The following is a 22,641-nucleotide window of genomic DNA, read 5'->3' as shown; positions in this document are numbered from 1 at the left end:
GTCATTTGTGCGTTTAGGGGCGTTGTCACTTCCATTCAAATGTTGAGCAAGTGGTTGGAAAACTATAATTCTATATTGTACGAATTATTCGGCAAATCGAATTCTCAAAATTGACAATCAGCATTGCTGTCATTAGGGAATTGTCATTAAAGGGAAACTTCGCAAAAAATCAAAAATTGATATTATGTTCATTCTGTATAAAAATGCTCAAATTCATAGATATTTAAGTTTTATTCTGCTAGATAAGAGATCACCATCGATTTTAAATTTAGAGTATCAATTCTCTGCAGTCGGCCATTTTGTCACCTTCTCCGATTTGCACCCAAGATATGTCTAAGGACCAAAACTACAATAACCCGATGTAGTCGTAATTGCGTGTCGATATCTTGTCAATCGTAAGGTTGTTTTATCCGACTAGTTAACTAAGTTGATACAGAAATTTTTTTTTATTTTTTTAAATTAATAACAATGATCTGTTATTTTTAACAAAAATGATAATATTGGAATTAGTTAAAAAGTAAAAATTTCAAATCATAAATAAGTGTTCTGAGAAACTTGAATTGTTTTCGGAAATCTAATCAGTTCATAATTCTTTTATGTAATAAACTTTATTCAAATAAATTAGGATCTTTGCTCCACTGATCACCCGCATCGCTAAAGGTATTACTCCCAAAGGTATTGCAGGGGTTGTGAGGTGACACGTCCAGGTATTCAAGTGATTTCCTGTCGAGCTTGCAAATTCATGCATCGTTTCACCTCTTAGGGTATTGATCAGTGTACACGGCCGATAACATAACTTTCCATTTTGAATTATTAGGTGTATAATATGCATCTCTATCTTGCGTGTCTGAAAGTGATATAATATACTAGTCATTACTAAACTCATAAACTTGTTTATGAATAACATTTCTGGTGTAAAGAAAATTATTTATAAAAATATAAATAATACCTAAAAATAAACAACATATTTGATGTCAGAACTAAAAATCTATATACATATTTTATCCAAGGGTAAATTTGGTAAAATGTAATTTATACTATTTTTTAAAAGACTAGTCCACGTATGCCAACAGTATGTAATCATCAAATGTCGAAAGACTATTTTATACCAAAAGAAGAAGAAGAAGACAAAGAGATTAAAATACAGGTTGATATATAACTTTCTTTGGCTCATCGAAGTTATGGACATTTATATATCAATTAGATTGTTCTCGAATAAAGGAAGAAATTATCACAATTGTTCGGATATGCATGTAATATGTAGACAACTGGACGTACACTAATAATCCCTAAGGGATGTGAATATTTCCCAGGAAAACTATAGAGAATTCAAAGTTTCAAATCAATTTCAGGATTTATTTTCTTTCTTGATATTCAAGGACAGCAATTCAAAGAACAAATGCTTGTGCGCTTTAGGAGTATTCTTGCCAGTTGAAACAGACTTATAATTACATTAAACAATACGGAAAGATGACATTAAATTCGTTCTGTTTTTTTTTTTATACATCGTTGGTCAAATAGCTTAAGTATTATATATAGTTGGGCCCAATATTGTTACGGTGTGAGACGAAGACTATTTTGTTAAGGACATTCCCGATTATGTTTAAATTTTGTTGATGTTTTTCAAACTTGAAAAGCATATATGTTCGTTAATTTCGATTCCATTTCAAAAGATTCTTAATTTTTCTGTCAATTTTTTAAAAACATCTTTTTCAAAGATCTGAAGTATTGGTGCGTTGTGAGATTTGAAATATTTTGATGAGAACATTAATTCCTAAATAGGTAATTAAAGATAACTTTGGATGGGCTAAATTGCATAATTGCAATTGTTAATGATCTGTTTGAAATATTTAAGGCTGCCGATCCGAATCTAAAAAAGTACAATTTTTAGTTCAAACACTCGTGATTAAAAGGCTATTTTTATTTATGAATTTATACTTCAATTAAAATAATTAAGTATTTTATCGTTACTGAATTAATCAAAAGTCATAATTCAATTAAAAGTGATCTTATCATGCTTATGCAAAATATTAAAATATACAAGAGCTATCCAGTTATTGTCGGACCTTATTATTACCGTTAATTAATTTCAGATATTTTTTTACATTTCTGTGTCTAAAACTTTGACTGACTCCCGTTTACAATCCATACGATATGTTGTTCACATCTGCAATGCCAGTAAACTGTGACGCCTAGATTTCACTGATGAGGATCAAAGGATTAGAATTACATAGTGCTAATCTTTTAATTACCTTGAGTTAACCTACGCATTCAACATTCTTTAGGTGTCACAAAACAATACACATTTTATTTCCACCGTACAAGCAAGTGAAAATGTTTGCTGGAAGGAAGCAAAAAGGTCAGAATACAAACATGTATTTTAATACACTTTTGATCATGTCAATTTCATATGTTTGTTTAAAGTATTTGTAGAAAAAAAACCATAAAAATGTTCTATTGTATGAATTAACTTTATTATTAAAATTCGTTTTAGAATATCCACACGATCTAATTATAAAAGTTGTATGGCTATCACTTATTTTTCATTGGTTTATAGCTACACCAAAAGTCGTCAATGCGCTTTAAATCGCGTTATTAGATAGTTAACGAACAAGACTTAAATGAGATATTTTTACTCCCGGCATGCATCAAAGACTTAAACTACGTCACATAAGTCGGGAAGTTTCAAGAAATAAAATTAATAATTCCCAATTTTCTTCTTTATTAGAATTCATATCAAAATAAAACTTGGTGAATATGTTTTTTATGCAGGGACTAAACTTAACGGTCGCCCGGGCGCCCGAGGCGACCAGATTTTTGGCTGGGCGAATATATTTAGTCATCATGGTCGCCCAGCTGGCGACTGTAAAAAAAAATGAAGTAAATCCCATTTGTACCCTTTCCCCCGCGATATTAACAAAGACTGTTCCCAAAAGGAAACCTGTTTGTCTTATCAAAGCGATAAAGAAATATAGAGTATTTCCGAAAACCAGTAGGTTATTTCTAATAACTGAACCCAGTCGAATAGCTATGTTTTCAATCCGGAGTCACGATGTTGCATATACCTTCTTTCCGCATGTTTTCTTAGTTCTGCTAAATTTTCTACGATAATTTCATTATTGAACAGTGTTTTCTATTTTACTGTTCAATAAGCATCGTGAAAGGGATGTGTTCTTATTGTCCTGTGAGTCATTACAAGCCTGTGTTAGACGGTAACTTGTCCCTGAATCGCTTTTTACAAAAATATTTAATAAAAAACGAAATTTAAAATATCGTAAATAAAAATCCCAATATCTAGTTTGATATCCAATATTCATTAAAAACTTATTGAAAAATATATTTTGATCAACACTAATAGAGGATGGCTTGGATTGAGATAATATTTAATGTTCAAAGAAAGAGCCATATTGTCTAAAGGTCAACAGGAAGTTGAAAATTTTAAGGGAGATAATTTTGATAGGAAACAACCTAAAATAAATATTGTCAAATCTTATGATACATTTCTGGTGGCAATAATTCAAATATTATAATGGTTACCACAGAAAACATTTTCAAGACTACAAGTAGGATTTCACAATGAGGCTTCATTAGAAAAACTGTTTTGTTTCATACCATGAACATACATTTAAAGAAGAATCAAAGAAGTTTGTATTTGAACATATATGAAGACTACTTCCTGTTTTACTTCTTGTATGAATGAATAAGTGGGAGCACTTAACAAATGTACAAGTTTGTTAACATAAACATCAAAATGATTTGCTTTGCTTCATGGTATGATAATTTGATAAAAAAATAATCTGACTGGAACCAACATCAAGAACATATTAATTTCTGAATAAGGTTTAAAAACAACTATTGTTCTCCAGCTGAGCCTATAGCTAGCAATATTCAAAGTAATTTATACAAAGTATCCTTACAATCCCGGTTATTGCGCTAAAGTGCCCTTTCAGAAAAACTAGCACCCTTCTGCCCTGAGATTTAAGCTGGAACACTGTTAGTAAGTATATACTAAGTAATTTTCAGTTTTGTTTTATTTTAGTATAAAGATTAGTGGGCTCCTAAAATTTTAAGCGGGCCCCTGAAAAAAATATCTTAGGGGCGCAGCTGGCCCCTAGAGAAAAACAGTTAAGTTTAGTCCCTGTTATGGTATTATGAACATAATAAGATGAAAAGTGAAAAATCGCAAATTATCCCTTTAAGGGCATACGATACAGTTACAGGGGAGGTAATGACGTTGCTAACGTAAAATGTTAATTTCGCGACGTCAAACTGTGACATATCGGGAAAAAATGCATTTTTCGACTGATTTTTATCATTCAAAATGATTTAATTTGAAAACGAGTTCATGGACCCCTATTTTTCAAAACAGCAATTTGTTTCATTTTGTAGGGAGATTATGTGACCAATATTTTATAAAACTAAATAGAGAATTTTTTTAAAATTTTGATAAACATGCAGCAAAAAATGACATATTTTCCTCAATTCATGAACATTTGATAATTATAGGTTTCATAACGAGTGAGAATTAGATATCGCTTGATATCAACTCGAGTTATTTAATTTCAAAATAATTATAAACGAGCCTGTGGCGAGTTTGTTATTACTATTTAAATTAAATAAAGAGAGTTGATATCAAACGATATCTAATTCTCCCGAGTTGTGAAACCTATTTCTCTTATGGTAAACATGCTTTTTGTGCTTAATAAAAAAAAATCCGCGAAACGTCGACCCAGTCGCTTGAACATAACTGCATTGTGAGGTCATATGTCCTGTTTGTCGTCAATCTTCAACATAAGACTTTTTTAAACATTTTGTACGCTTCAGAATGTAATAATATTTGAATTAGAATATATAATAAGGTGAAAAGTGTGCGTATTTTCTATATTATTGAAGAAATCGCTTATCTCCGTTGCAATGGAGGAAATGTACATCATTGTGACCTTTAACTGTCAACAATGACCTAAAGAATAGCCAATGAAAATGCCGCAATATCGTTTCAGGAGGTTTCGTTGGCCAATCAAATTAACGCATTTTTCGTATCACTTTTTCGTATCACACTCCGGACAGTGTGATACGAGAATTATCTATTCATGCGAGAAATAGATAACAGGCCCCAACCATAAGAGAAATATCGGTTATTTCTGAATACAAAATGCATAATATTTTAGGATACTTATAAAATACAGAAATTACCGATTATTTAACAAAAAACAATTTGTGTTTATCTTGTATAACAAAAAAGTTATGTCTTTCTTTCGAAAAAGAAATTACGGCCACAAATCTGAATTTTCAGCAAATATACAAAATTTCGACCTCATTTTACTCAAAAAGTAGCACATGAAGGTGTATTTTTTATTACATATTTGATTTAATCAGGTAAAAAATAGCCTATATGCAAATTTTCACGAACTTGTAAATACATGATCAAAACTGTATCGTATGCCCTTAAGTACCTACAGAACAACCATTATTTCTAGTTTATCCTGCACAATGACGATCACTAAGACACTTGATGAACGTATATAGTACAGGAATACAGGCGACCCCTCTATCTGGTAAATGACGTCATAGAGGTGCATATAATTGACGAGTTTTTTCCGGTGACGGATGAACTCGAAAGTGGTCTATTAAATTTTACTTAGGGTTGAGCATAATATGTAAATTAACACAGTAAACATGAGCTCACTACAGCTCTTAACCAACTTAAATGACAGTTGCATACAAATGACTAGCTCAATCAGCTGGAAAAGCCTATTTAATTTATCAACCTAGTTAAAAAGGAATAAATGAAGAGGCAGGAAGAATTAAATATAAGAAATACTCATTTCTTACTCTTTTATTTAGTAATGGCATGCATCAAATATGAGATATTTTGAATATGTTTAGGCTATTAAAGAAATTGTTTCCTTATGCTTACATGCAAAATCTCAATATGCCTTACAACTTACTTGTACTGAGCTCCTGAGTCACATAAATATATCTCTGATGTACTCAATGGAAGATCTGTTTCTGCTGAAGGTCTGAAAATTGCATTTCAAAGAATAATTTACAATAAGTGATACATGTTTGTTGTAATATATAATATAATTTTTATTAGTATAATAGAATGAGGCATTTTAAAGATCCACACTTTAATTAAATCATGGTTGTACTCACTTGTTATGTATAAACATCATGTGTGTACTCACTTGTTATGTATAAACATCATGTGTGTACTCACTTGTTATGTATAAACATCATGTGTGTACTCACTTGTTATGTATAAACATCATGTGTGTACTCACTTGTTATGTATAAACATCATGTGTGTACTCACTTGTTATGTATAAACATCATGTGTGTACTCACTTGTTATGTATAAAACATCACGTAGGTACTCACTTGATATATATAAAACATCACATGTGTATTCACTTGTTATGTATAAAGTGTGTACTCACTTGTTATGTATAAAGTGTGAACTCATTTGTTATGTATAAAACCTCATGTGTGTCTTCACTTGTTATGTATAAAACCTCATGTGTGTACTCACTTGTTATGTATAAAACCTCATGTGTGTACTCACTTGTTATGTATAAAATCTCATGTGTGTACTCACTTATGTATAAAACCTCATGTGTGTACTCACTTATGTATAAAACCTCATGTATGTATAAACATCATGTGTGTATTCACTTGTTATGTATAAAACCTCATGTGTGTACTCACTTGTTATGTATAAAACCTCATGTGTGTACTCACTTGTTATGTATAAAACCTCATGTGTGTACTCAATTGTTATGTATAAAACCTCATGTGTGTACACACTTGTTATGTATAAAACCTCATGTGTGTCTTCACTTGTTATGTATAAAACCTCATGTGTGTACTCACTTGTTATGTATAAAACCTCATGTGTGTACTCAATTGTTATGTATAAAACCTCATGTGTGTACGCACTTGTTATGTATAAAACCTCATGTGTGTAATCACTTGTTATGTATAAAACCTCATATGTGTACTTACTTGGTATGTGTTAACCTTAAGTTAATTTTGAATCAAGAATTTGACAATAGTTCATGCTGACTTTTCATTTTGTTATTAAGAATGTGTCAGTAGTATATGGATGCCACCCTCTCAATATTGTTTTCTATGTTCAGTGGACGTGAAATCGGGGTAAAAACTCTTTGTATTAAAATAAGAAAGAAAATAGGGTGTTTCAAATTGATTGGACTTCAACTTCATCAAAAACTACCTTGATCAAAAATTTTAATCTAAATCAGGACAGACAAACAAATGGATGCAAAGACCAAAAAACATAACAAACAAGAATGTGTCCCCAGTACACAGATGCCCAATCCATATTATTTTTTTTAGGTTCATTGGACCATGAAAATGGGGGGAAATCTCTAATTTTAAATTAGAAAGATCTTATCATAGAGAACATGAGTACTAAGTTTCAAGTTGATTGGACTTCAACTTTATCAAAAACTACCTTGACCAAAAACTTTAACCTGAAGCAAGACAGAGGGACGGATTAAAGGACGGACAGACAAATGGACAAACAGACTGACACACAGACCAGAAAACATTATGCCCATAGATGGGGCATAAAAATGAATGCTTGTGAAGAATCTCAATTACACATTTTTAAAAGTATTCTTTTTGTAAAAGTTGCATGCAGTGTTTCCATAGATTTTTCTGAATATTTGACCTGTTGAAATGTAGTGTGATTATTTACCTAAATTTACTTAGCTATGTTGAAATATGTGCAATTATAAACTTACTTGTAATGTATGACAGCACCATGTGCCCCTGTACTGGATATAGTATCAAAACTTAAACTGATATAATCGTTCTGGCCTCTGAAATAATTAACATATCACATCAACATACAGTTTCCCTACAAGGATTTGCAAAATGTAAATCTAAAAGAATGAATTGTGAAAAATGAAAATATTGAAAATTTCACTAGATTTTTAGGCTGGTACCTAACACTACAGGGAGATAACTCTGTAAAATCAGTTAAACGTTTTAATGATGTTGTGTTGTTAAGGGAATATCAAGCTTCTCAATGATCAAAATTAGTGTTTGTCAAACTGCTATATAACCAGTGTAATTTTTCTGATAAAATGCTGGGTTCAAATTTTTTGAAATTTTTATATTATTGTCAAAGGGTCAAAGTAAATATTTTGTTAAAATTTTTTGAAAATTAAACAAGCCAAGTTAATTTTAGTGGAGGTGTTGGGTACCACCTAAGTGGGACTATATACCTTTCACCCTTTGTGTTGAAAGGCTATTGATACTGACTCAGTCTCCTATCAGTGCATTATAATCTACAGACAAAAAAATTATGCAGCAGATATATTTGTAATTATAATGTCCCTTGAAGTTATCTAATTGAAAAATTATTTTACCTTTTGATATTTTCCAATTTTTCAGCAGCAGATACTTCAGTAACTGTTCCTTTTGGGACCTAAACAATATATTAAACAACAATTTTGAAATATAATTGTATGATACCAATTTCTGTATGTATAAAAGATGCTTCTAAAAATAGATCACCCATCATTAAACACCCAAAGTCAATTTGTTCATTGTCTGAGACAGATAAACACATTTAAACTTTTATTCAAATCTTTCTAACAATAAGAGCAAGATTTTTTTTTTTCTCTGATAATTATTGTTTAAACTTGATGCTAGAAATGATTTTGAAACAAGAGGGACATATATACAAATCAGAGGCGGATCCAGAACTTTTCCTAAAGGGGGGGGGGGGGGGGGGCTGACTGACCAAAGGGGGCCTGCTCCTGTCATGCTTCAATGATTCCCTATATAATCAACCAAATTTTTCCCACAAAAGGGGGAGCAGGCTTCCTAAGGTCCCCCTGGATCCGCCTATGCAAATATTTACCAATTAATTGGAATCTTTTCCAATTATTTCCTCTTTACAAAAAATATTTCAAATTCTATTGAAAATTATTCAATTTCAATTTTTCTTTTTCCTTTTCAAGGCAACAAATCCTTAAGACTTTAAACTATAGTGTACCAACCAAAATACATACATATACAAACTTACTTCTTTTTCTAACCAGCAGAAATATTCACAAAGTGTCACTGCATCCTTTAGCTGCAAAATCAAATACAAGTTATAAAATTAACAATGGAAATGGGGAATGTGTCAAAGAGATAACAACCCACCCATAGAAAAAAACATTTTACATTTTACTTAAATAATGCATTTAATAAATAGTACATTAACATTTCTTAGAATAAATTTGTTCACAATTATTTTTAAACCAGTGGCTTAGTGTAATTATTTAGATAAGTTAGCATGGTGGAACAACTGAGTTGGTTAACTCAATGAAACTAATTTTATTTGTCCTTGTCTATACTTTTCTTTTCTGTTACTGGTATTATTTTCTATTCTTAAGCTGAAGTAGATGACTTACTTAAAGACTTGCAGTCTCAATCCATTTTAAATAAACATTGATGCTTATTTTTTCAAAAGTCATTTCTAAGTTAAAATATCAAAAGAATGTGTTCTCTTCAAAAGCCAATATCTTAACGTTAATAACAACTTACATGTGCTCGCTTCATACCAGCTATTTCTGTGGCGTTTTTGACAGCTTTCATGGCAGTAACAGGTGATGGCTGAACATATCTTCTATTCTAAATTACATTGTATCTTTCATCAAATATATAAAAAATACTTATTTGTATTTTGAAAAATCCCTATTCTGGAAAATTGATAAGAAATTGTGATGAAAACTAACCCAATAAGCATGGCAAAGGGATAAGTTAGTTCATGCTGAAATATCAGTGAAATTCACTTGAACATAAGCCATGCATGCACAGCCAACCTATAATGTGAATTTATATTTCATCATAAATTTCTAATTAATTTTCCAGAATTTAATTGCATAAATGCTGTTTTGTTTAACATCCAAAACGGTTCATTCTTCTTTATTTAGAACTATTATGATTAAACTCCAGACATTAATCATGTGTGCACTGAATGGTGTACATATATTTTACCAACTATTAAAAGGAAATTATGAGTTGTGAAAACAAAATGCTATACATATCAATTTTTTTATTTCACATATCAATAGTTTAATCTATGCAACTTTATCATTTTACTTCATTCTATGTAGTCTGCTTCAAAAAGACAAATTTGAGCTGCACTTTTTTATGAAACATGTTACATTGTCAAATAAAAAATAGCATTAAAATATTGTGAGATTCTTCAGAAAGTGATATTTTCCAAATGCCTGCAATAGAAATTTCCATTTACACATAAAACTACATAATTTTTCTTTCATTCATATCAGAAATGATACACATAAATATAAACCATTTTTTTAATTGTTTATATTTTCCTCATCAGATGATGATTTTTTTAACATACAACTTCATCTCAACTTACTTTTGGAACTGCATTAAACACTGCAAAACTTGACTTTGGATTTATCTACAAATATTAATTATTCTAAGTTTACATGAGAAGTTATTTTATAAAATGATAAAGAAAATAAAAAACGTTAATAATTTTCATGTATTTCAAAATTGACAATGGAAATATTCAGTCTGAACCTTGCATCTAATTAAAAAAAAATATAATCTTCTTCATTGTCAAAAACAAAATTTCTTCAAAAGATTTTACGTGTAATATAAATAATAATAAAAAAATCAGATCATCTTTTATTTTGAATTAATTAGAAACTTAATAGGAAACTTAAGCTAACATGAAATACTTAATAATATACATACCCAGATTTTACCTTCCACTTTATCCACAAGTTCAGCCACAAACTTTCCTACGTGTCCATATGGATGTATTGTAACAGCTACTTTACCGCCAGATGAGCCATTTAGACGTAGGTGATCTTTAACACAACTCACTAACCTCTCCTCATCTATAAACAAACTGAAAAGATATTAAGGATATGAAACTGATTTTAAACCTCTGATCTAGATACTTAAATAATGTTGTTAAAGGAGACCTGACATGAAATCGGGTTTTTGCTTTATTTTCTATATTTTGGCTTGAAATATGTTTGTGTAAAGGTTTTTTCAACTACCTGTTACCAGTTTCGTCTATATTGTTCAATTTGATAGACATCCCGTTGACCGATTGAATATGCAAAAAATCATTGCGATAACAAGGCTCTCGAGCCTGTGACATCACAGGCACTTTACGATAATTCTGACTGACAGCATCAATCACTCATCTCATCTTCAGAAAAAAAATCCAATAACGTTTTTGTTTGACACTGACATACGTGCAAACCAGCCATGGTGTATTGTGCAGCCTATGTGTGCAACAATGAGGCAAAGAAGTGCCAGTGACATCATCAGGTCAAGTGATCACCTATCTAATTAAAATTCATAGGCTAGGGGACGCAGTGATTACAAAACATGTAATTAGTTTAATTTGGAGTTTTTTAATAAATATTTTGTTTGAAATATGTTTATGTAGTATAATTGAGTAAAAATTAATTGATTTTTGTTTATTTTAAAAATCGTGTCAGGTCTCCATTAAGTAGCATACAAATCTCCAGGTTCTACAGACATATTTATGGATAGAACACATTTTTGTAATTCACACATGGTATATTAGTTTCTATATTGTTAATGTGTTCATGTTCTCTGTAACAATTTTTTTAAGAGAATAAAGCATTCATTCACAAACATCATTTTATTGTTCGAAAATCTAAACCAAAACGTTCATGAAATGCAAAACTGTTTTTATAAACCCCATTCACAATTATATTGTCAGCTTGATACAATGCAAATCACCATGCTAAACTCGTAACAGACTATTAAATACAATTGCATTGCATACCTTAGTATTCCCTTGAGAATTTTCTTTTTTTTCATTAAGCACACGTATTTTTATTGTTTAGACTGCATTTCTTATGTGTTGAAAAGTTTGAAAAGTTACATTATTGCAAGCTTCTTACTTAAAGAAAAAGGATTTTATAAATTTCTGACCTGTTCTCAAAGTACTGAATATTGTTCTTTTGATTTACATTTCCCCCAATAACCTAGAGAAACTTAATAGAAATCTATATTAGACCAAGTAAATGACATACTCAACTGTTTCCTTGGTAACAACAACATAACCAAAGAAAACTGGATTATACTGAATGTCTGAGCCTCTCAAATTAAACAGCCCTGAAAAGGATGTATACTGCAAATGAAGAAAAATTCTTTCAAAGTTTAATGTTTCATTTAATTTTAAAATGTAAAATTAAGTGTTAAAAACATGAAAGGCAACTGAATATAAAGAATGCCAATAATATCAACAAGTTCATCATCTTAAATTGGCTAAAAACTGAAGAAAAAAATATCTGACAAGAACATTTTATATGTAAATTAACATTCAAATCAGCAAATAAACCAACAGTTTAGCCAGCTTTCATTTTGTATACTCCACTTTCAATGTTAATATTTTTCTTATCATTTTGAATATGCATGTTATGTTAAGTACTGGACTTTAAATAGCTTCCATCATTTATGTCTGTTAATGTGATTATATTTTGTGTATTTGTTTTCTGCTCCACAGATAAGCTCATGTAACCTACAATTAGATTTCACTAGACAATATTAAATACTTATTACTATCTTACATGCTAATTCATCCAGAGGAGTAACGACGAAGGCACCACAATTCTTGGACTTCATTTTTTCTCTCACTTTCAGAACTTTGTCTTCCCATGTCTGTCCTGTTAAATTAGTTTTCTATGATGATGTAATGTTAACCAATAGTCGAAATTCAAGTAATTGAAAGAAACAACATATCTGAATGCAACCACTCTTGTAAAAATAAAACTTTTCACACAACATTTGTAAAATATCATGTTTCCCACTTAAAAAAGTAAACATTAAGAAGAAAACCATATAACATGTAATCACAGATTTCTCTCTGACAATAAAAAAGAGTATGATTTAGAAATAATAACAGCATTTTCACTGGATTGTTGTCTTACTTGTGTATGTATATCCCGCATTTCAATTTATTCATTTCATTAGGATTTTTCAAAGTTGTAGAGTATAGGTTACCAGTGTTTGTGTTTGATGTATTTATTTTGTGTTTTGATTGATTGATTGTTGGTTGCTTTACGCCGTGTTTTGTATTGTTCCCTTAGTTTTCCATACCTGTATATGAATCAGGGAGGACCATCAATGGATTTTGTGGAGGAGAAGGCCTATCTTCCCAAGCAAGATCTACTAAGTTCTGTGATACAGGGACTAACATATGTCCCGCCTCTTTTAAAACTTTGTCCATTGGTTTCCAGGTCTCTGAAAAGTAATTAAGTGTAGATTACTTATACATGTTATGTTTTAGTATATTTCAATAAAAACTTTTAACATATAAATAAACCACTGAAGACAAAAACACTGACATTACATTAATAGGTACATGTATGTAGTTTTTTTTAAACACTTTTAATTTTTTTTTACAAAGATGGCAAGCAAAATTCCTGTGGGTAAAATTTATGGCAAATAATTATTCTTCATATAATTTACAAATGAAATAGTATCTGTTAAGTCAATTGAAAACATTCACTGTGCTATAGGACTGTTTTGACTTTTCTTATTGAATTTTGCTGGAATCAAGTCCACTGGCCATTGTTTTCTTTGACTTTTCTGAATGCATTAAGAAGATAAATTGTGTTAATATGACTTAGAAAAGTATATTATTTAAGGATAACTTACCCGAAGACATCAAATAAGGATCAACTCCAACTCTGCCACCAACAGGTAATTCCTATCAATATAATGTTGTTTAAATTTTAGATTGAGTTGTTATAAAACTCTATATAACTACAAAGGTTAATCATTTACAAAATGTGATTAATGCAAGAAAATAAAGTCTGTGTCAGTCAGGGGTACTACTTGTACCAGTAATTTTTATTTCCTTGAAGAAGTAAAAAAAATATACTTATATAAGTAAATTATACTTTGGGTGCTATAAACAGTTTCGTACTAAAAACTAGGGGTTATTCCCCGTATAAAAATAACCATGGAAGGAAACCCCTGTTTATTTACTTACTTGGTGAAAAAGTATCATGTTTTTTGTATTTGATTGTAAAGATTAGTTAATTAGCTTTCAATTAAAACAGGTTGAATGATTGAAATAATTTTAAAAATTATATTAAATATACATGTTTCGAGGGGAGACAACACTGTAAACAGTCTGTTTTTTTAGCAGTGAAAATTGAAAACTTATTTGCAGCCACTGTAGCTCTTTTCGGAGCAGGAAACCGAACCCTGAAACAAGATTTTTTTGAAAGGCCAGGTAAAAACCTACAAAATTCATACAGTTTTGATTATGAAAAATGTGCATGGATCATGTCTTCATGGGTGTGCACATGACCTGATTTCAAGTTTTTTATGTTAAAATTATGCCTTTTCCCCCCATGTTCATTGGATGAAATTTTTATAATATATTAAAAGTACACATTATTTTTATTTCATTATAAACTAGAGAACATTATGATTCCAGTGATATCTAGTTTTATACAAGTATCTTTATTAATCAGTCCACCAGTAAGGGTCACATATGCACGGTCCCTCAAAACATGACGTCATAGAAAAAAACTGTTGATTGCACCCTTTGATACATTCCCCATTTCCATTCTCAATTTTAAATTATAATGTTTGAATAATCTCCCCTTAATTTTCTCAAAAATTTACCTATACAAGTAAATTGTTTTTGGATCTCACCAAAAATTTGAAGTTTTGATATTTAAAATCATGCCTTAAATGATTTTCCAAGGTTAGCTCACAATTTTTTATTAGAGTTTTTAATGTTTCATCTCATTAATTCAATAAAGAATCTGATTGCGCAAAGATCTTAGGTATTTGCGCAGCAAAGCTTTCAAAATTGCTCCTTTGAGGCTTGTAAATAACCAGTGTTCTAAAGATAACAGACACATTGGATTTTAACTGTCCATGATTGGATTTTAACTGTCCATGATATAACACTTGATTAGTAAAGACATCTGTAATGGTTAGACAAATTAAAATTCTATTAGAGCAAAGAAATCCTAAGAATTTAAGAAATTTTTCACATGTATAAGTAAAAAAATCTAAATATCTAAGGGACATAACTAAGTCAATATGTTTTATGACCTATGCAAGTTAATAAAATTCACTTGTATATGTATTCTACAAATTTATTTATATAAGTGTATTTTATTTTACTTCTTCAAGTAAATAAAAATTACTTGTACAAGTTGTATCCCTGACTGTATGTACAATGCAACTTATCAAAAGGTAAATGCATAATATCCTGCAATAAAGTGTATGTGTCAATTTTAAAAAAACAAACAGCTCTTTAATTTGCTTGAATCATTTGGTCAAAGAATTGGAGTATGTCTAATAACCTGTCCTTTTTAAAAATTTTAGTTGGAAATGACTGACATTGACTGATGGTTAGATGGATTTCACATATACTGCAATGTCAGATCCATATAACTTCATTATACATCATATATTCAAAGTTTTGTATAAAAATTAAAGTATTCATATAAAGTATATACCTTTGTCAGCCATTCTGCTTGTGATAAAGTGTCTGGTAAACCTAGAATATATAACAATTTATTTTAATATTATTGTAAAAAAATTCCATTTACGTGTTATAATAAATCTTACATCAGCAAATGGGGTAATAAAATAACTAGAGATTTGCATAAAGCTTTATAGATCATTTAGGATTTGAATAAACTACAAGATTCTCTTTTGTTTAAAGTGTAATACCCTCTGTCAATACTTTCAAAGATCCTATCCACATTAAGTTTCAATATGTGTTGGAGATCGCAACAGGAAATTAATTTTTCTACATAAAAGTATCTCAAAAGAAGACTGGTACTTTCTTAAATGAAGTACCCTTCTTCTGACCATACTGACTGGCTCATTTGCATCAATGTAACAACTTTCTATGTGATTCAGGTATCTTACAAGAAATCTTTCTGTCAAATATGAATTCCTTCTGTGTAGTGCTTTTCAAGAAAATCAGCTTTTTTTAAACCCCAAACTGAGTTACCAGGCAGTTATTTCAGTAAATATTCCCTTATTAAAGTTCTCTGGGCAAGGTGAGCTTAAAATAAAATAGTGACAAGTCATACCATCTTTCATAAGGATCCAGTTAGAATCTATTTGTTTCTCTGCTTGTAGATAATATCTCCCATCTGTCCAAAGTGCTGCTTTATCATTAGTTATTACAGCAGTTCCTGGTCAAATCAAATATATAAAATGTTACATATGTATTTCAATATATTTTTGTCAAAACAGCTATTTAAAAAAAAATTAAACGATGTGTTCATAAAACCAACTGTTTCTTCAAAGACAAAAATAAACTGCATACCAAATCTTATATATAAAGAAGAAATACTGCTTGATGTGCATAAGAACGTTAGTTTTCCTGTTTGAATGGTTTTACACTAATAATTTTGGGGCTCTTTATAGCTTGTTGTTCGGTGTGAGCCAAGGGTCTGTGTTGAAGGCCGTACATTGACCTATAATGTTGTACTTTTTTTTAATTGTTATTTGGATGGAGAGTTGTCTCATTGGCACTCACACCACATCTTCCTATATCTATAGAACATATTGCTTTAATGTATTTCATCAATTCAAAAAGGGAAGTAACATATAAAAGACTTCATTAAAAATTATTGTCAGAGAATGTTAAATGATTTTTATCAATTTATTATCTTCTTTATGAACAATCAAGTGCCACTTGTTTTTCAAATCTAACAATAATACCTGCTGATCCAGAAAATCCTGAGACAAATTCTCTTCTACAATCACATGGTGCTATGTATTCACTCTGAAATTAAAAAAAAATATATTGTTCATCTACCAAAACTAAAACTATCAAATGGAGCTAGATGGGGAAAAAGTAATGACTCAGTTAGGTCACGTTGACAAGTGAGATGACTAAGTGCTGACTCTGTATAGTCCAGTTGACAAAGAAGATGACTTAGCACAGACTCAATTTAGTCAGGTTGACATGAATTAGGATTTAGCATGTTTAGTGATGACTCAGTAGTCAGGTTGACAAGGAAGACAACTTAATCTTTACTCAGTATATTCAGCTGGTAGACAAGGTACTCAGGAAGATGACTAAGTGCTAACTCACTGTATATACTCAAGTTGGATAGGATGATGACTTATGCTGACTCAGTTTACTCAGGTTTACGAGGGAGATAACTAAAGTGTTGTAAGGTTGTTAAATCTATTGTTAATGTACCTCACAAGTCATGTGAGCTGAGGATCATATCTTTGAGAAATGAAATCATAAAATTTTAGTACTCTGTTATATCTTCCTACAAAAGTGTGCAAATAACATGTTTCCTATCAAATAAATAAGTTTCTCACATTTAAATTTATTTTTGTACATGCTTGAAATAGTGCTTGACTTAAGATTACTAATACCTGATGAGCATCTCCTGATGGTACAATATAGGCATGTATTTGTTCAGTTACATATGTTGTATTCTTCAACAGAGCTCTCAGTCTCTTCAGAATGGTGGTCGTATTTTTTACAACCATGTTGAACTGCAAAACAATAAATTTTATTCTTAATCTAATATTCTTTTACAAGCTAACTATCATGACTATTGAAAACCTAAAGTATTAAACTAGATCTCTTAATATAAGAAGTTATGAAATGCAATATGGTTTAATATCATGTATTCATTGTACATATACAGAGTGTGGCCAAAAGTATTCGTCACTTGAGATTTTTTCCTATATATTTAATATAAAACTACTTTTTTTTTAATAAATATTTAGGGGTTATTTTTGGTTTGATTTTAAGCATCTTGGTACCGATAGAAGCAGAATTGTCAGAGGTTTATTTTTTTATTGGTTATATATTGTCTTGTTGATCATTTTTATTTTTTCACAAGATAAACACAAAATATTATTTTCTCTTCAGAAATTCGCTATGTATCCAACCAAATTAAATTTTCAAAAAATATTGTGGGTTTTTAAATAATACAAACATTTATTAATTATCATGCATACATATAATATCAGGGGTCAAACATTAAAATTTTTTCATAATCATTAATTGTGTCCAGTCGTAATAAACGTATTTACACTTTTGGTATTTATCTGTATCTTGCCTCCAAATGACCTTCGATCGCCTCCAAAACACCTTTTGACGTCAAGCAACAATCACTTCTAAATTGTGATGTCAAATAATTTAAATTATGATGTAAAAGTTTACGGGAACCTGTGTGATTTTACGTAATGGCAGACAAATTTGCATACAAGTGTAAATACTTCTATTTGGTCCAGTAAAGCTACATTTTACCTTTTTTTTTTTATCAAGTGGAGCGAGTTGAAAAATTAACAGGATTTAACCCTTTACACAAGTGGGTAGATTTTTTTAAAATGTGGGGTGAGTTGGTAAAACAGGTAGGAGCGATATTTTTTTTAAAGCGGGGCGAGTTGGTGTGGGCGGTTTGCAAGTGGGGCGATTTGTCCTGCTTCCACAAACAACTATCAAAAAGATCTTTAGCTAAGGACATAACCGGACACATAAGGGTACGATTTTTATGAACATGGAAAATATATCATTGTGCATACTTTCAAATTACAGTTTCTTCAAAACTATTAAAAACCGGCAAATCGATCGTGAACTGAAATTTATTTCTTATCTGATGAAAACGGTAGCAGGAAAATCTTTTGATAGGGAACCAGTCAGGTCAATGTCAAAACAACGCTTGAAATTATTAAAAAAATAAAGAAACAGTACCGTGCTCGTTCTTTTTTTTCCGTTTCCGATTAAGGATCATTAAGCATGCCAGTCTCTCCCAATTATGAGCATTAATTCCCTTCCACCTCTATTCTATTCTGGTTATGTATAGTGACAAAGATCTTTCACAGATCACCAGAATTACATCTCGTAACCAAACCAAAGAGATAATGAGTCATTGGTACAGTTTTTTCTGTCACAAAAAAAAGTTTAACCTGAGACAAAATATATCTTTACTTAGCTTATACAAACTCTTAAATGTTTTATATATTTAGAATCCACGCCTTTTAAAAGATAGACATATGGCATACAAGATTGACTTGATTTTTACATTACCAATTAACTGCTTGATAAACGAATTAGATACTGACACTTCACTTGGAAACGCAACATATACCCTCACGACACTCACCAAAGAGGAAATCCTGGATAATCATAGGTCTGTTCCTTTGAAATTTCAACCTAAGACGAAGATCTGGATCTTCCATCACAAGCTGTATTGGACACCTAAACTACATAAGTGTCGGCCTTACAAACAAGGTATATTGCTGGGTCTTCCAAGTGCTCTACGAAACATCATTCTAAATTATTTACATCTGTCAAAGACGGGCTTTAAAGTTATTGTGAAACTGCCTATTCTTGAGGTGGCGTGAATCAGATGTGGATCCTTAAAAAATCCAAAGATCTTTTAGAGTACATCTATAGAATCTAACTCTCTTTCATCTTGTAATAGTATTAAAACTTTTGACTTTTCTACACTTTACATAAGTATTTCAAATTCCAAACTAAAACACAAATTTGGTATTGCTTTGTTTCATAAAAAAAATTTGGCAAACCCTAGTTTTTGGTGGGGTTCGTGTTGTTCATTCCTTAGTTTTCTATGGTGTGTCATGTGTTCCATTCGGTTTGTCTGTTTGTCTTTTTCATTTTTAGCCATGGCGTTGTCAGTTTATTTTCGATTTATGAGTTTGACTGTCCCTTTGGTATCTTTCGTTCCTCTTTTACATAAGAGTACCATGAGTATGAACCTTGATCATGAAGTGACCGTAATTACTAAAATAGAGTAACTCTCTTTAAGTAAATCAAACGAGTTTTCACTCAAAAGTAAGTATTCATATAAGGTGACTGTGTGACAATGAATCAATAAAGGGGGAATCTTCCTAATTCAGATCTAGAGACAATATTACTATTAACACATTCCTTTATTCCACCACTTGTAATGTATAATTGTATAGCTTTTGATAGAGCATATTATGTCCCCAACAGTCCTCAGTATAATTTAAACTATGACAGTGGTGTAAAACACTCTATATCGAGGACACAGATGCCCCATCCGCATTAGTCATTTTCAATGTTCAGTGGACCGTGAAAATGGGTGAAAACTTCTAAATCTCTAATTTGGCATTATAAAATCAGAAAGATCATATCATAAAGTTGATTAATTGGTCCATTCCCTCTAGTCCCACTTTTTATAAATCTGGTAAGAAAAGGTTAAAATTCACGTGGGAATAGGAGGAAAACTTGTGCAAACAAAGGATAACACTGTAAAATCATTTTTTAATCAACTGTTAATTGACCTGTGTTTTTTTTATTAGAACAGGTAAACAGTTATTTTTGCATCTGTATATATGAATTCTGTTTTTTAAACAAAATAAATATGAAAGAAATTAAAACAAATGTAAGTAAATTATTTTATTACTTTTATAACACAAATTCAACTTTAGATTCAAGCAAACATAATATAACACAAATTATACAACAGCACTAAATGAAATCACACATTATACATTTGTAGCACATACATTAGGCAATCACTGTATACAAGTCTATTAAAGTTTATGAATCTATTTCACACGAAGACGTTGGGAGACTGCATCAACAAACTCTATACTGTTGTGACTACCTGGTTGCGCATAAAAAAAAATGTATGTAAATATAAAAGTTATAAATTCACTAGCAGGTCTTCCTGGTTAGCCTTTGTCTTTTTGTTTTTCTATTATAATAACTAAGTCATCTTGACTGTATAGTAATTGTACCATTCTTATCTTGTCATGTGCACAATTTATTTTGTATACTGTGTATTATTATTTCATCTTTTGTACCAGAGACATATATACATATATGTGTGTATATATGTCTCTGTTTGTACCAACGTTTTCTATATTGTTTCTATATCAACATGACCAAGGCTCTTCAACCACGTTTTTTGATTGACTTCCCAGCTGGTTTAATTTGAGTGCCAACAATGAGTCTTTTAGTTTATATGTAATAAGTCTTTATAAACATGTATAGAAATCGTCGGCATTACGTTTTATAATGATTTCCGATTTCTTTTTAATATCTATAGGGCATAATGTTGCTCGTTTCTGTCGTTTTAATGACATTTAAAATTCATTGTATCTTATTTTGCGTTTGGTTCGTGTTTTCAAGTTTAATAATATAAAAACTGAGAACTTGGATGTGGTATGATTATCAATGAGACACTGAACTATCCACTAAAGACCAATATGACAAGTCCATTCTTTTGTTTGCAAGAATTCTTTTCATATGAAAATTATAGTTGTTTGAATTAAACAGTTCCTTATTTCAAAATGCAGAATTGCACAATTCGAATGAAAACTCAATGTTTATTGTCTCATTAAAACAAACTATGGCAGGGAAATTAGTGCAAATAGCGGCAGACATTAATCAGCAAGTTTTCATGTCGGCAGATTGAATACTTTGGTATACGATATCATTGTTCATATTATTGAAATACAAAGAAACGTTAAGGAGCTTCTATTTTTTTCAAGTAAAAGAGTTCTGGCCTTGAAGTCATAAAACTTTGCTCAGTGCTCGGAGCACAAAAATCATGCTCGAAACATGAAATCCATCATTTTGATTGGTTGATTCTCGAGTCCGAGTACAAAAATCGTGCTCGAAAGTTTTATGACCGCAAGGCCAGGTCTTGCGGTCATAAAACTTTAGAGTCAGTTTTTTTGTACTCGTACTCGAAAATCAACCAATCAAAATACTGGATTTCATGTTTCGAGCATGATTTTTGTGCTCCGAGCACTGAGCAAAGTTTTATGATTTCAACCCCTGCTTTATGAAACGAGGTATTCGATTTTTCCATTGAGCGTAGAGGAAAGTAGTGTAAATGGTAAAAATAAACGATGGGTTTATATAAGGAGTTTGAAAATCCTACAAGGAGCTATTGAAAACCATATTTCGAAAAAAAAACCCTCAACTTGTCAATGACAAAAATAAAACAAGTTAAATACAAGCAATACTCAACTAAACAAAAAAAGAAAACCTAAATATTATGAAACGCAATAGATGGAAGGTAATTCCTGTGCCCCTGAATGGTAAGTAGAGTGAGTGGCAGCCAGTTCCTGTTACAACATTGTCGTGCTGCTCTGGTTAGATACAGAATAAGGCATATCAACTACGGATTATGGATCTTACAATGAAGGATTAATCACTGAAATATCTCTAAAAGGCATCAGTATATGTAAATGATCTAACTATAAATGATCTTGATAGAATTTGTATATTTCGGAGATATACTGAATCATTTTACAGAGGGAAACGAACTAGCTTATTCTAATCTATGACAGTCTATGTATTCTAATCCTTCTATACGGACTGGAGAAATCCGTAAATCGATCGAGAATAACTAAAACCAAGGATGTGAATACAAATCATTACTAAAACTGATTGTAAGATTTAACTGTTGCTTTTGATTGTTGCTTTTGTAAATCCAAGCTAATATTTTTGACTGACATATTGATGATTTCAATACAAAATCTAATATTTAACGGAATAAAAAGACTGATTACGGTACATATATACATATTTTTAAAGCTAAAATTCATAGTCAGGAAAACGTTTTAAGAAAATTC

The 22,641-nt window shown here is 30.7% G+C and overlaps 1 protein-coding gene across 1 annotated transcript in view; it reads right to left on the bottom strand.

Annotated features, from left to right (window-relative positions):
- LOC134715241 (xaa-Pro aminopeptidase 1-like) overlaps nucleotides 1–18,606 on the bottom strand; it is a 31,118-nt gene extending 12,512 nt beyond the window's left edge. Inside the window, exons 1-16 of the mRNA XM_063577290.1 lie at nucleotides 18,589–18,606; nucleotides 17,428–17,550; nucleotides 16,756–16,819; nucleotides 16,119–16,223; nucleotides 15,534–15,574; nucleotides 13,705–13,756; nucleotides 13,144–13,287; nucleotides 12,615–12,710; nucleotides 12,078–12,159; nucleotides 10,753–10,909; nucleotides 10,409–10,453; nucleotides 9,565–9,651; nucleotides 9,059–9,109; nucleotides 8,397–8,455; nucleotides 7,767–7,844; nucleotides 5,949–6,020 (exon numbers count right to left, since the gene is read on the bottom strand). Of these exons, the coding sequence (XP_063433360.1) occupies nucleotides 5,949–6,020; nucleotides 7,767–7,844; nucleotides 8,397–8,455; nucleotides 9,059–9,109; nucleotides 9,565–9,651; nucleotides 10,409–10,453; nucleotides 10,753–10,909; nucleotides 12,078–12,159; nucleotides 12,615–12,710; nucleotides 13,144–13,287; nucleotides 13,705–13,756; nucleotides 15,534–15,574; nucleotides 16,119–16,223; nucleotides 16,756–16,819; nucleotides 17,428–17,544 (1,250 nt within the window). The 5' untranslated portion in view covers nucleotides 17,545–17,550; nucleotides 18,589–18,606. The remainder of the gene's footprint in view (nucleotides 1–5,948; nucleotides 6,021–7,766; nucleotides 7,845–8,396; nucleotides 8,456–9,058; nucleotides 9,110–9,564; nucleotides 9,652–10,408; nucleotides 10,454–10,752; nucleotides 10,910–12,077; nucleotides 12,160–12,614; nucleotides 12,711–13,143; nucleotides 13,288–13,704; nucleotides 13,757–15,533; nucleotides 15,575–16,118; nucleotides 16,224–16,755; nucleotides 16,820–17,427; nucleotides 17,551–18,588) is intronic.
- Nucleotides 18,607–22,641: the final 4,035 nt, after the last annotated feature.

This window comes from Mytilus trossulus, chromosome 4, assembly GCF_036588685.1.
Source record: "Mytilus trossulus isolate FHL-02 chromosome 4, PNRI_Mtr1.1.1.hap1, whole genome shotgun sequence".
NCBI classification, from domain to species: Eukaryota; Metazoa; Mollusca; class Bivalvia; order Mytilida; family Mytilidae; genus Mytilus; species Mytilus trossulus.
Note: the sequence above shows the minus strand (reverse complement) of the source record. Positions and strands in the feature narration are given on the sequence as shown.